At 46.1% G+C, this 15,378-nt stretch overlaps 1 protein-coding gene across 1 annotated transcript; it reads right to left on the reverse strand.

Annotated features, from left to right (window-relative positions):
* Positions 1–288: 288 nt before the first annotated feature.
* On the reverse strand, positions 289–7,280 carry lrrc52 (leucine rich repeat containing 52). Its single transcript, XM_072512882.1, has 2 exons — positions 6,436–7,280; positions 289–786 (listed from the first exon to the last, which is right to left on the reverse strand). Exons 1-2 carry the CDS (start codon positions 7,055–7,057, stop codon positions 497–499), a joined length of 912 nt encoding a protein of 303 aa, XP_072368983.1. The 5' UTR covers positions 7,058–7,280; the 3' UTR covers positions 289–496.
* Positions 7,281–15,378: the final 8,098 nt, after the last annotated feature.

Consider the following 15,378-nt stretch of genomic DNA (forward strand, 5'->3'; position numbering starts at 1 on the left):
TATTCATGCACAGATGCTAGGTAAAGGTGAGCAATGGCCAGCCATGAAGGTTGTCTGGCATGGCTGCAGCCAGCTGATCCAACATCTTCAGAAATATTGAGGGAGGATAAAAGCTGAAGCACTTTGATGCCCGATTGCAATATCAGCAATCCAGTGTTCATCCAGAGTCCAATTGTACAATGGAGGGGGAAGATGATTCTTATATACTCAATGCACTACACTCAGTCATTGACATGACAAAATCTCAGATTTTGGATAAAAGTATAAACTTTATTGGCATATAGTTTACAAAATAAATTTGTACTTCTGATAATACATAAATTGCAAAGGAAATATAAAGTAATTAGAACCATGATAAGTTAGCAGAGTGATACACTCCAGTCCTCCACAACAGATCATTGCATTGATCCATTGGCATGTGAATATATGTTATAATGAAGACACCTGCTGATTGCGTACATGCAATGGTGGCATGATATTTCTACAAGGTCCCATATCATGTAACTTTGGAAAGCCTGACAACAACTCTATTTGATCTATATTGCTTCATATCTATATCTTCTTCGTCTGTAAACATCTTTTTACGTTCAAAGAAGACCAGAATTGCACCCGTAAGTGAGGCAACGATGATACCGCTGATAAATATTGCAAAACCAACAATCACAAAAAAGAAATAGTCGAAGTAACCCAGGGGTGTGTGACAAACCTCGAATATCTTGACTAAAGCTTTGGATACACGAATGCCAACCATTGATTTTGGCGAAGTGCAGAATGTATTAGCTTCATCTGTTAATCAAAAGAAAATTATTTCCTTAATTTACTGTTTGTTGAATTACATTGAAACACAAACAAGAATACAAATAAGCAAAAAAGTATACACACAGCTATACAAAGAACTAAAACTTACATACCTTCGTGTTTTCTTGCGTGTCATCTGTCATTGAAAGAAGATGTCCACTTAACCATCAACTTTAAATAATTTCTGACAAGAACACTGGAGGACCAGAAAGGTTATCCTTTGCACTGCAGCGTGGATTTACCAGAAATGATACCTGGATTCCATGGGTTAAGTTACCAGGCTAGATTACACAAAATAGAGTCCTATTCCCTGGAATTTAGAAGGTTAGCTTTTTTCATGTGATTAAGGAATTAATTATTAGGGAAGGGAGACGGAAACTATTCCCCTTGGTTGGGGAACTTAGGACTAGAGGATGTAGACTAAAGGTTAGAGCCAGATCTTTCAGGAGTGCAGTTCGAAATCACTTTTACTTCGGAAAAGGGTGGTAGACGTTTGGAAAACTCTTCCGCAAATGGCAAATGTTTGATCAATTGATCATTTAAAATCTGAGTTTTGTATATTTTTGCAAACAAAGGATTGAAGTGTGTGGAGAAAAGGAGTTAGCCTTTCACATTGGGGGTCCTAAGTGTAGGGGTGTATCAATACTGGCATAGGCCCACCACACAAAACAGTTTGAAAATCAGAAAGCAAGAGAGGCACAGCTTGTAATCTATATTCAATTCAGGATGCGGATCGATGCTTTTAATTTAGAATAGCAACGTTGGCTGCATTCTTAAAGCAAAGTGTGTGACTGATACTGTAGCAAGTCTGCATCGCTGTTTTCCATATCCAGCAATAGGAAAACAAATGAAACAGCAACAAACATGATTTTACTAAGAGTGAGATATACTAGAGCTCTAGGGTGTTAAATGTGTACCACACTTGGATTTATTTATTTATTTATTTATTAAATTTAGATTCAATTTTTCCAATTAAGGGGCAATTTAGCATGGCCAATCCACCTACCCTGCACATCTTTGGGTTGTGGGGGGGAAACCCACGCAGACATGGGGAGAATGTGCAAACTCCACACGGACAGTGACCCAGAGCCAGGATCAAACCTGGGACCTCGGCGCCGTGAGACTGCAGTGCTACCACTGCGCCACCGTGCAGCCCTCACTTGGATTTATTTTGCCTTAGTATCTAGTAACACAATAGTAGCAGAACTTAATTTGAAGACATAGAATCATTTACACTTTTTCCCTAATGCCTCAACTTCTTCCAGTGCACCCTTGAACCCCCAGCACCAAGTACCAGAGTCCGCAGGAGCTACACTCTGTGCTATATCACAAACAAAGAGTTTGGAGCTTTCTTCAGGTTTTTAGCAATTTATACATGTTTTAAAATTCCTTATTCAGATTTATTGTTTCATTTTTAAATTAAATGGGAATACCAATACCACCACTAAGGGCGGCACAGTGGTTAGCACTGCTGCTTCACAGCTCCAGGGTCCCAGATTTGATCCCAGGCTTGGGTCACTGTCTGTGCGGAGCCTGCACGTTCTCCCAGTGTCTGCGTGGGTTTCCTTCGGGTGCTCTGGTTTCCTCCTGCAGTCCAAAGATGTGCAGGTTAGGTGGTTTGGCCATGCTAAATTGCCCTTAGTGTCCAAAAAAGGTTAGGTGGGGCAACTGGGTTACAGGGATAGGGTGGAGGTGTGGGCTTAAATAGGGTGCTTTTTCCAAGGGCCGGTGCAGACTCGATGAGCCGAGTGGCCTCCTTCTGCACTGTAAATTCTATGATTCTAAGTTAGAAATTGAGCCCATTCCCAATAGCAGGAATCAGAATTCACCAAGCATACATTCCTGGGAATTGTCGAAAGGTTTATCCAAGGGAAGTCAGGTATGTGATGTTTTAAACTTTAATATATTATCTATTTTAAAAAAAACTATTTTGTGCAAAAATCAACAAGGTACTAATGTATTTAGTGCTTGTGGTTACTTAAACGATAAAGCAGAAAAAGTTATTAAATGAAAAGCTGAGCAAGGAATTGTATTTGAAATTGTTGCACCATCCAACTGTTTCTCCCCTGTTTTTCTTTCCCTGCCCATGTATCTAGCTAGGTCCTCGTTTTCCAGGATGGTCACTCTTTTGGAGCTAAATAATTCACAATGTCGCCCCCAAAATTACCTTAGGCTCATTGGATTCTGTGACACAAAGTTTAATTTAAAGCAATATTCTCAGAGGTTCTTTTTATTTATACCCTTGAGAGTCTTATATAAATCTGTAAGATCACCTCTTTGGGGCTTACATTCCAAATGGAAAGCCTCAGTCTCTTTTCATAATTAGGACCCCAGACACTGGGCAGAGCCCAATGGCGCTCCTCTGCAGTGCCTCTAGTCTCGTGTGTCTATTGCTCCTTGGTGGTCAGAATGAGATGCAGTATTCAAGGTGCCCACTAAGCAGTTTGATCATTACTGTACCTCCTTTGACTTCTAGTCTATTCTTTTGGCTATGTCGTTCAGCATCTTATTAGCTTTGTTGATTGCTGCTCTGTACCAATTGGACACATTTGGCATCTGGTCTACTAAAACTGCTGGGTCTTTTTAAAACTTCATTCAGGACTATTTCAGCAACATTCATGCAGTAAACGTGATTCTATTTTTCCTTCCTAGTTGAAGAGATATTAGCCCGACTGTAACTACATGCTAATTCAAATCCTTACTTTCAACTAAAATTAAGTTTTAATGTGGATCAGAAATTGGCTAGCTGAAAGAAGACAGAGGGTGGTGGTTGATGGGAAATGTTCAGAATGGAGTTCTGTCACAAGTGGAGTACCACAAGGATCTGTTCTGGGGCCGTTGCTGTTTGTCATTTTTATCAATGACCTAGAGGAAGGCGCAGAAGGGTGGGTGAGTAAATTTGCAGACGATACTAAAGTCGGTGGTGTTGTCGATAGTGAGGAAGGAAGTAGCAGGTTACAGAGGGATATAGATAAGCTGCAGTGCTGGGCTGAGAGGTGGCAAATGGAGTTTAATGTAGAGAAGTGTGAGGTGATTCACTTTGGAAGGAAAAACAGGAATGCGGAATATTTGGCTAATGGAAAAGTTCTTGAAAGTGTGGATGAGCAGAGGGATCTAGGTGTCCATGTACATAGATCCCTGAAAGTTGCCACCCAGGTTGATAGGGTGGTGAAGAAGGCCTATGGAGTGTTGGCCTTTATTGGTAGAGGGATTGAGTTCCGGAGTCAGGAGGTCATGTTGCAGCTGTACAGAACTCTGGTACGGCCGCATTTGGAGTATTGCGTACAGTTCTGGTCACCGCATTATAGGAAGGACGTGGAGGCTTTGGAACGGGTGCAGAGGAGATTTACCAGGATGTTGCCTGGTATGGAGGGAAAATCTTATGAGGAAAGGCTGATGGACTTGAGGTTGTTTTCGTTGGAGAGAAGAAGGTTAAGAGGAGACTTAATAGAGGCATACAAAATGATCAGGGGGTTGGATAGGGTGGACAGTGAGAGCCTTCTCCCGCGGATAGAAATGGCTAGCACGAGGGGACATAGCCTTAAACTGAGGGGTAATAGATATAGGACAGAGGTCAGGGGTAGGTTCTTTACGCAAAGAGTAGTGAGGCCGTGGAATGCCCTACCTGCTACAGTAGTGAACTCGCCAACATTAAGGGCATTTAAAAGTTTATTGGATAAACATATGGATGATAATGGTATAGTGTAGGTTAGATGGCTTTTGTTTCGGTGCAACATCGTGGGCCGAAGGGCCTGTACTGCGCTGTATTGTTCTATGTTCTATGTTCTATGTTCTATGTTCTAATCCCTCTTTTTTTTCCCCTTTTCAGGCTCGACTCCTTCAACTCCACAACCTGGTCTGCAAAACATGGAAAATGCTGGAAATAGACAGCAGGAAGTATCAGTCTGCTTCTGCAAGAGAAGGAAGGTTTAATGTTACAGCTGAGGTCCTTCATCAGAACCAAGTTAACCTGTTTCCCAACTTCGCTGCTTGGCTGAACTGGTGCATATTTCCAGCATTGGCGAGTCTTTTTTTAATTTCTTGCTCATGTGTAAAAATCTATTTATCTAATGGTTGTCCAGTCAATTCAGACTCCCTATTGCCTCTCTGCTGGGACAGTTTAAATCCAGAATCCACGGCCAACTATTCAAACTATATCATTACTTTTGACAGGTAACTTTGGGTGGGATTACACCCCCTTTCTCCCCCCTCTCCTAGCAGCTATCCAGTAGTAATGGAAGCAGCTCGCCAGCGAGCCCAATGGTCCTTTACGCCACCCGGGGAACCTGCCACGAGGGCTTGCCTTCAGCGGGAATGGAAAATCCTGCTAGCAGGAGGGGCCGGGAAATCACACCCTTTGTTTCTCTTTCAGTCTTTGTTTCAAAGGTTGAGGAGGCGCTTCAGCAGCACAAAGCCCCGGTTAAACCACACCTGGAGTACGGTCAACAACTCTGGGCATCACATTTTATGCACGCAATGGTGACTGGATTCCAGGGGTTAAATTGCAAAGGGCGTTAAAAAAAACTGTGGATGTATCCCCCGGAATTTAGAAGGCCAAGAGCAAATTTGATTGATGTGTTCAAGATTTTAAAAGGAACAGAGTTTCTCCCGTTCTACACCATTTCCACTGAATGGAGTGGGTCAGCCACAAAAAAGAGCCACATGTTTAAAGAGTGGAGTTAAGAAACACTTTGATGCATAAGGGGGTTAAAGTTTGCAACTCCTTTCTGCATAGGACAATTGATTAATTGTTCATTTCAAAACTGAGATTGATACATTTACGTTAGCCATTCGTGTTAAAGGATATGGGGGTTAAAGTGGGTAAATGGAGTTAGGTTGCCGATCAGCCATGACCTCATTGAATGGCGGCAGGATTGGCTCGAGGGGCCAAAGGACCCTGTTGCCACATTCCTTGATTCATAAGAGCATATGAATTAGGAACAGGAGTAGGCAATTCAACCCCTCAAGCCTGCTCCGCCATTCAATATGATCATGATGATCTCCTCTCCCTCAACTCCTCTTTCCTGTCCATTCTCCATAACCCTTCAACCCATTGGTAATTACAAATCTGTCTATTTGCTCCTTAAATTTACTCAATATCCCAGCGTCCACCGCCCTCTGCAGTAGTGAATTCCACAGATTCACAACCCTTTGAGAAGTAATTTCTCCTCATCTCAGTATTAAATCTTCTATCCCTTATCCTAAAACTGACCTCTCATTCTAGATTGCCCCACAAGAGGAAATATCTCCATGTCCACTTTCAGAACATTCATTATTTCTACTAACACAAGATTGTGTTTATGCACACACCACCCACTACATCCATTACCTATCATGCCAACCAGTATAGCAAACCAGGCAATGAAGAGACGGTTAGATTTACTGAACCTTGGCAGCACGGTGGCGCAGTGGGTTAGCCCTGCAGCCTCACGGCGCCGAGGTCCCAGGTTCGATCCTGGCTCTGGGTCACTGTCTGTGTGGAGATTGCACATTCGCCCTGTGTTTACGTGAGTTTCGCCCCCACAACCCAAAGATGTGCAGACTAGGTGAATTGGCCACGCTAAATTGCCCCTTAATTGGAAAAAAATTAATTGGGTACACTAAATTTATATTTAAAAAAATATTTACTGAACTCACCTGGAAAAGACTTATTATGTTTGAAAATCCACTCACTGAGTTGTGAAATTGGGCACTGACAGTCCCAGGGGTTACCGGCCAAGTACACGGCCTTCAGACCTTGAAGGCTCTTTATCGAGCTGGTGTTTAAGTATAACAAGCCATTGTTGCTGAGATTAATCTCCTGGAGCCCCACGTTGTTTGCAAAGATGCCATCGTCCAGTTCTTTCAAATCCTTGTTGCCGTTGAGCTTCAAGATGACCAGGTTAGTCAGCGGTGTGAATGTCGACTCACCGAGATTCCTCAAGCGGTTGTGACTGAGGTCCAGGTAAACCAGCTTCACGACGCTGAGGAAGTGCAGTTTGGAGATCTCCGATATTTTGTTGTGGCTGCAGTCCAGGTGCACGAGGTCACTGAGAAGGCTGAGTTGCAGGGAGTCGATCTCGGCGATGTCGTTGCTCGCGAGGTTCAGGTGCCTGGTGTCTAACTGGAGAGGCGTTGGGAACATTGTCAGGGCGATGCCTTTGCAGTCCACTTTAAACTGGCTGCATGTACATTTGGGCGGGCATGCAGCGGCCAACATCACTCCCATCAGCAGCAATTCCCAAAGTAGTCCCTGAGGCTGAGCACCACACAGAAACATCTTGATGTGGTGTTATCCAAACTGTAACTCCATGCTCATTCTACACTTTCGTTGCTGGTGCAAACTCACATTCGAACTTTTTTTTTTACATTTACACACACACACATACAAATGCACAAAAAAGAATGACTGGACGGAGGCTTCGATCTGTTGCAACAGCTAACACATGGTTGAATGAATAAGTTACTCGGCACCTCTGCGCTGGCAGAAGAGCTTACCTAATGGAAGAGATAAGCGTTGAAAGTTAAGAAGAGTTGTCGGACTTGACAGTAACTGTGACCCAACCCCTTCATCCAATGTCACACCAGTTGCCAGTTAACGCATTTGTGACGTCTTCGATGTAAGGACAGTCTTAAAGCAGAAGAGTGTGGGGGGAGTGTTTCGTGTTAACTGCAGATATTCACCAGGCACTGGGCCATCTTCAGCCACCTTGGTGGAAACCCTGGTCCAAGAGGTCCCCCCGTATTCCCCCCCCCCCCCCCCCCTCCTACAAAGCGCGATTTTCAGTTGTGCCTCTTGCAGGCGTTCCAGTTTGCAAAATGAACAGGGGTTCGCCAGAAGCGACCGTCAACTGAAGCTCAGTCAGTATGTGTGTGTGTGTGGGGGGGGCGATGTATCAGCGATTCGCTGGGGTTCAGACCAGCAGCATGGACCGAGCAATCTTCATTGCCAACCACTTGCTGCCTCCGTCATGAGCAACCCTACCGAAAGGGGGCCGGAGAAGTACTTCCACCACCGGTCGAACAGTTGCTCTTTGATTGGCCCCGGCGGACACGGAATGGCGACTTCCCTCGTGTCCCGTTTTAAGAGGAGCAGAATTGTGTGGGGTTTTATACACCCCGCTCGGGGAAGAGTTGGAGCTCTGGACCCGGGCATGGCTGGACCACGCTGTGGGGAAGTTTGATGTGAGGTGGAATTATAAGGTGAAGGAAGCTTTTCTTCATAAAATGCTGAAATTCCGCCTGACGGGAATTAACTCCGGAGGATGAGGATGTGCCCGGGTTGGGAAATGAATGGTTGAAAACGGCGGGAAGAAGTTAAAATAAAGACTAGGACAGTTAGCCATTTCACAGCTTGGGGTTTAAGGAATTTGGGTTAAGGGATTTCACAATTGAGATAGTGTGAGAAACACCGCTTACTTAATAATAATTTACACTTAGCCAAATTCTGAAGAAGTATTTTATTCAATCGATCTTGCAAGAACGTGTGCAGCCTGTCAACATTGGCAGACACACAGAATTCATACAGCATCACTTGTTATATACAATCTGTGAGAAACACATCCCACAAACTGCCGAAAGGTCAGTTTCCTTATCAGTGATTCCTTATTTGGACTTGTTATGTTCATTTTGTCTTCCCCCTTGCTTAGTGGTTTCTGTTAGCTCCTGGTACATCCTTGGACCGTCAATTAAAAGATAAGAATGACGCCCCCTGCTTGCACCTGCATCCTGTTATTGTACATCCCGTTCATTCATGTACATAGTTACAACAACTTGCTCACTGTAGCTTACACAGAACTCCACTTGACATCTTATTTTACCATCAGGCCCTATTGTTGACATCTTAATTGTGAACCAGAGTTATACATGTAAAAACGACATAAAATGCTCATTTCTCATAGATAGTGTGTCGAATTTTGACTGCAACAAAATGCAGCAATGCAGTTGGTGGTGAATTTATTATTTTACATAAGCTGCCCTCTCTCCCCTTTGGGACAGGGGTATTAAGGCGGTGCTGTAAATACGGGTACTGCTTTCGCTACGTTTCGAAGTACAAACTCCCGACAGTTTTGTCGCAACAAAAAATCTATCAGTTTTACCTTATCGCCCTGTTAGTTACGCATGCATACACACACTTCCGAATTATGAGTATTGATCAGAACTGCTTGAACACTTGTGGTTTTCTGTTCCCAATTGGATCTCTAATTCAAATTCTTGGGTTCTCCCGGGGTGGTTATGCCACTTCTAGATCGGGTCCCGTCAGGAAGTCGCCAAATAATGTCGCTAACTTTCTCCTTGGTTCAATTGCTCTGTTTTATTACCTTTGCTCTCGAGTTGCCAGGTTCCCGTACCAGCCTCCCCGAACAGGCGCCGGAATGTGGCGACTAGGGGCTTTTCACAGTAACTTCATTTGAAGTCTACTTGTGACAATAAGCAATTTTCATTTCATTCATTTCTTTATGATACCGCCACGAGGTTCAAGTTCGAGTAATGATCAATAACTCAATACACCGATTAGTAAGATTCAAATCAAAGCACATTTATTATACACAGTAATCGCTACTCATGCACAAATTCTACGTCTAAGCTACTTCTACAACTAACAGGCCTATACTTAACTTCGGACTGGCCCACCAGGTCAGGGGAACAAATGGCCTTTTGTTCGGGTTCTGAGTCCGTGGGATTTGAAGTTGGTACGGATTGGTAGCTAGGAGCGCCTATCTCGTAGCGAGCGTTGAATTAAGACTTCCTTCGTTCGGTGGTCACTGCACCGGTCACGGTCAATGTTGGTTCATGTTGCTGGGTGACCCGGGCAGGACGAAGAGGTGAAGTGAGCGAGTTGAACTTGAGGCTTAACTCTTATAGTCCCCAGGGGCTTCCCGCTGTATCTGGTCCCAAGTGATTGGACTTTGTCCCAATTGCTTGGTTTGATTTCTCCAATACTGGAGCGGTTACCTGATCGATGGGCGATCTTGAGGTGCTCATTCACCTCCTTTGTGTTGGCTCCTGCTGGCGCCGGGGAGTCTGGCTTTGCTTTGTGTGTCCAAAATGTTACTTATTGTTCCCGGGGATTGCTCATCAGTATGCAGATGGCTGCTACATTGTTATGGTGATGGTCGCTGGTATCGATGTTGTCTGGCCTTTTGCAGAGTTTTAATACACAGCAAACCTGCACCTGCCAGTTTCTGTCTTGTTGGCTGACTTTCCCATCAGCCTTTGCCATTCGCCATTTTAAATCGGGAGTTGGCCAATTTAGGTGGCGACAGGATCCAACAGGTAAGTATGGTTGATCTCGCAGGACCGGGGGGTCAGAAACCCCTCATCAGGATAATCTCATGGAATGTAAGGGGACTTAACGGCTCAGTGAAAAGATCCAGAGTCTTCGCCCAACTGAGAAGCCTGAAGGAGGACATAGTCTACCTGCAGGAGACATACCTGAGAGAGAAGGACCGACTGCTGGTAAGAAAGAGCTGCATGGGACAGACCTACCATTCATTCTAAGGGACGAGAGCTAGTGGAGTAGCCATATTGATTAGCAAGAGGACGAGATTTATGGAGACTAGGACAGTCACGAACTCAGGGGGACAGTACGTCATGGTCAGCAGAGTCCTAGAAGGTGAACATGTATGCTCCCAACTGGGACGATACAGACTTTATAAAAAAGACCATGGCGGAAATCCACAACATTGACACGCACCAACCGATTATGGGGGGTGACTTCAACTGTGTACAGGACCCGCTTACTGACCGATCGAGCCCCAGAACAGGCAAAAAGACAGGCATGGAAAAGGAACTGGGAACATTTATGGAGCAAGTGCACAAGTTACGTACTCGTATTGACTTCTTTGCAGTGGGGGAATCGGTGCTTCCAGGAATAGTAGGAACGGAGTACTCCACGACAATAATTCTCAACCACACTACGCACTACGTGGATGCGAGGTTAGAGACAGGCTGTGCCCAGCGCCTCACATTGAGGCTGGGCACAGACCACCTGGCTGACAAGGCCTTCTGCCAGAAAACATCACATGCCATAGGCGACTACGTGAGTAACAACCGGAACGGGGAGGTCTCACCCTCCATGTTCTGGGAGGCACTGAAGGCTGTAATCAGAGGGAATTTATAGCCGACAAGGGCTGCTGGCTGAGAGGAAAAAGCTACAAATGGACTTTAAACTGCTATCGACTAGGAACGTAGTGCACCAACTCCACCAGACACGTGGACCTTTTACGAACACGGAGAAAAGGCTGCCCGCCTATTGGCTCACCAGCTGAGAAAGCAGGCAGCCACGAGAGAAATAGCGCAGGTGAGGGACAACAGAGGTGGACTGGTAGCAGAACCAAAAGAGGTCAGTCAAGCATTCGAGACTTTCTACCGAGGGCTGTACACCTCCAAACCCCCCCCACCCACTTACAGGGATGCGGGGATGAAACAGTTCCTCGACGGACTGGAACTACCAGTTGTGGGGGAAAACAGACGGGGGAGCTGCACCAATAGATCTTGGAGAAATCATGGAGAGCATCAGCTCCATGCAGGCAGGGAAGGCACCGGGACCCGATGGGTTCCCAGCGGACTTCTTACAAAAAATTTGCACCGGCTCTGGCCCCACATCTAAAGGACATGTTCACAGATTCGCTGACAAGGGGCACTTTGACCCCCTATGCTAGCGCAGGCCAGAATCTCACTGATACTCAAACAAGACCAAGACCTGACGGAATTAGGATCATACAGATCCATTTCACTGCTGAATGTTAACGCAAAAATACTTGCAAAAGTCCTGGCTAAAAGGCTGGAGAACTCTGTACCAGAGGTGGTCGCTGAAGACCAAACGGGCTTTGTCAAGTTTTGTCAACTCACTGCGAACATCACGCGGCTGTTAAATGTAACAATGAGCCCCACCCCCCCCCCCCCCCCCACCCCCCCCCCGGGGAGAGAACACCAGAGGTGATTGTCTCCCTGGGCGCAGAAAAGGCCTTCAAAGAGTCGAATGGAAGTGCCTCCTTGAGGTACTGGAATGGTTTGGGCTAGGAGCAGTATTCACCGCTTTGGTGAGACTCCTGCACAACGCTTCCAAGGTGAGTGTTCAAACTAACACCACCAGCTCTGAAAACCTCCAGCTACAAAGAGGTACAATGCAGGGATGCCCGTTGTCCCCGCTCCTGTTTGCATTCGCCTTACAGGGCACGAAAAACTGGAAGGGCATCCAAAGAGGAGACAGAGAGCACAGAGTTTCACTCTATCCGGATGACCTGCTCCTGTACGTCACAAAGCCATAGGAAGGACTGAAAGCAATCATGTGGATCTGAAGAGTTCGTAACCTTCTCAGGTTAGAAACTCAACCTGGGCAAAAGCGAGGCATTCCCGTGAACCCAAACAGGGGAGGGACAGAGCTGGAGGGACTCCCGTTTAAAATGGTGCAAGGACCCAACTCTGAGTGGGTGCAGATGGAGGAGGCTCCCTGCAAGGGAATGACCCTCCGAGCCCTGGCCACAGCAGCACTCCAATCCTCCTCGGTGAAATACACATCGAGCCCAGTGGTAGGGGCCACACTGAAAACGTGGGGCCAACTAAAACAGCACTTCGGGCTGACCAAGACGTTTCCCCATGACTCCCATCTGCGGTAACCACAGATTCCCGCCAGCCATGCTAGATGCAACGTTTAAAAAATGGAAGCTGAATGGGGGAATGCTAACAGTTAAGGACTTCTACGTAGGGCACAGACTAGCGATGCTGAAAAAACTAACAGAGTAATGGGGACTACCGACAGGACATGATATGAGACACTAACAAATAAAACACTTCCTCTGGAAAGAGACGGTCAGATACCCCTCGGGCCCCAGAGACCACACTATTAGAGGCTCAGCGTCATACAGTTCAATGTGGTGCACAGAGTGCACCTGACCAGAACCGAATGAGCAGGTTCTTCCCGGAGATGGAGGACAAATGTGAATGGTGCCAGAGGGGCCCGGCCAACCACACCCACAAGTTCTGGGCTTGTCCCAAACTTGTTGGGTTCAGGACAGCCTTCTCTGAGGCAATGTCCAAGGTTATGGGGGTGAGGGTGAAGCCATGCCCAATAGTGGCAATCTTCAGGGTATCGGAGCAGCCAGAGCTACACATGGGGAAGGGGGCCAACGCCCTTGCTTTCGCTTCTCTAACCGCACGCCGGAGAATCCTGCTCGGCTGCCGATCGGCAGCACCACCCACAGCTGCAGACTGGCTCGCTGACCTCTCGGAATTTCTCCACCTGGAGAAGATCAAATACGGCATCCGAGGGTGGGAGGAAGGCTTCCTTACTGCATGGGGGCAATTTGTCGGTCTCTCTCAAAACCTGTTGGAGGCCAACAACAGCCAATAGAGAGGGAACTGGAAGAATTAGACAAGGAAGAGGGGGAAAAAAACAAAATACAAGGAGGAACGCCAGGGACGCACAACCCAGGAGAGAGGGGGGGGGGGAGAAGGCAGAGAGTCTGAGGCGGACAAAGAAGGGCAACACTGGGGTCGGGGAGGAGGGTCAAACCCCCCCCATCCACAAAAAGAACACGGCTGAAGCCGACAATGGGAGAAAAGAAAGTGAGGGGGGAAGGGGGGGGGACAAGGATCAGGGGGAGCATACCCCCGGATTGACCAAGGGAGGACGGTAAGGGGGGAGACGGGGAGACGTTAGGGAAAGGGGGGCGGAGGGGGAGGACACGCCGAAGTAGACGGCAACAATTTGTAAATAAAGTAACATAAGACAAAAGCCTTTTATTTATACTGTCCAATAAATAAAAACAAACGGCAATGTACATAATGTTGAAAATGGCAATAAAAAGATTTTTTTTAAAGAACTTACATCAGGCATTGGTTCAGCATCAGCAATATTGTGTCCAGTTCTTCTCAGGCGCCGCACTTTAGAAATGATGTGAAGGTGTTGGAGAGAGTGCAGAAAATATTCACGAGAATGGTTGCCAGGATGAGGAACTTCATTTATGAAGGTCAATTAGAGCCATCGGATTTTACAGCAGGAAAAGAGGACTTTCGGCTCATTTCGTCCACGCTGGCCATCAAGCACATAATTATTCTAATCCCATTTTCCAGCACTTGGTCCATAGACTTGTATGCTGTGACATTTCAAGTCCTCATCAAAATACTCCTTCAACGTTGAGAGGGTTCCCACCTCTACCACCTCTTTCAGTCAGTGAGTTCCTGATTCCCACCATCCTCTGGGTGAAAAAGTCTTTCCTCACATTCCCTCTAAACCTGCCCCTTACCTCAAACCTATGCCCCCTGGTTATTGGCCCCTCCACTAAGGGGAAAAACTCCTTCCTATCCATCCTATCGATGTCCCTCATAATTTTATACACCTCAATTAGGTCCCCCCCTCTGCCTTCTCTGCTCCAGGGATACAATCCCAGCCTATCCGGTCTCTCTTGATTGCTAAACCACTCCAGCCCAGGTATCATCCTGGTGAATCTCCTCTGCACCCTCTCCAGTGCAATCACTTCATTCCTGTAGTGTGGTGACCAGAATGCACACAGCACTCCAGCTGGGGCCTAACCAGCTTTTTATACAGCGCCAACATAACCTCCTCGCTGCTATATTCAATGCCTCAGTTAATAAAGGCAAGAATCCCAGAAGCCTTCTTATCTACCTGTCCTGCTGTGTTCAGAGATCTCTGGACATGCACACCAAGGTCCCTTTAATCCTCTGTACTTCCTAGGGTCCGACCATTCATTACATATTCCCTTGCCTTGTTAGTCCTCCAAAAATGCATTACCTCATATTTTTCATGTTAAATTTTATTTGCCACTCTTCTGCCCATCTAACCAGCCCAACTATTTCATCGTGTCATCTAAAGCCTTACTTACCACACCACCAATTTTCTGTCATCTACAAATTTTCTTATCATACCTCCTACATTCACATCCTGATCATTAATATATCTCACAAACAACAAGGAACCCAGCACCGATTCCCGCAGAACACCACAGGACACAGACTTCCAGCCACAAAAACAACTATCACCCTCTGCCTCCTACTATTAAGCCAGTTTTGGATCCAATTTGCGAAATTGTCCTGGATCCCATGGGCTCTTACCTTCTTCATTAGCCTCCCATGTGGGACCTTATCAAAAGTCTTACTAAAATTCATGTAGACTACATCAACTGCACTACCCTCATCTACACACCTAGTCACCTCCTCAAGACATGATCTCCCTTTGACAAAACCATACTGACTATCCTTGATTAATCCTTGCCTCTCCAAGTGAAGATTAATTCAGTCTCTCAGAGGGCGGCATGTGGCGCAGCAGTTAGCACTGTGTCTATGGCGCTGAGGACCCGGGTTTGAATCCCAGCCCTGGGTCACTTTCAATGTGGAGTTTGCAGATTCTCCCCATGTCTGCGTGGGTTTCACCCCCACAACCCAAAGATGTGCAGGGTAGGTGGATTGGCCACGCTAAATTGCCCCTGAATTGGAAAAAAATAAATAATTGGGTACTCTAAATTTATATTTTAAAAAATAAAAAATTTGTCCCTCAGAATTTTTTCTCCAGTAGTTTCCCAACCTCTGAAGTTAGGCTCACTGGCCTGTTATTTCCTGGGTGGTCCCTACCTTCTTTCT

Source organism: Scyliorhinus torazame, chromosome 7 (assembly GCF_047496885.1).
Source record: "Scyliorhinus torazame isolate Kashiwa2021f chromosome 7, sScyTor2.1, whole genome shotgun sequence".
Lineage (NCBI taxonomy): Eukaryota > Metazoa > Chordata > Chondrichthyes > Carcharhiniformes > Scyliorhinidae > Scyliorhinus > Scyliorhinus torazame.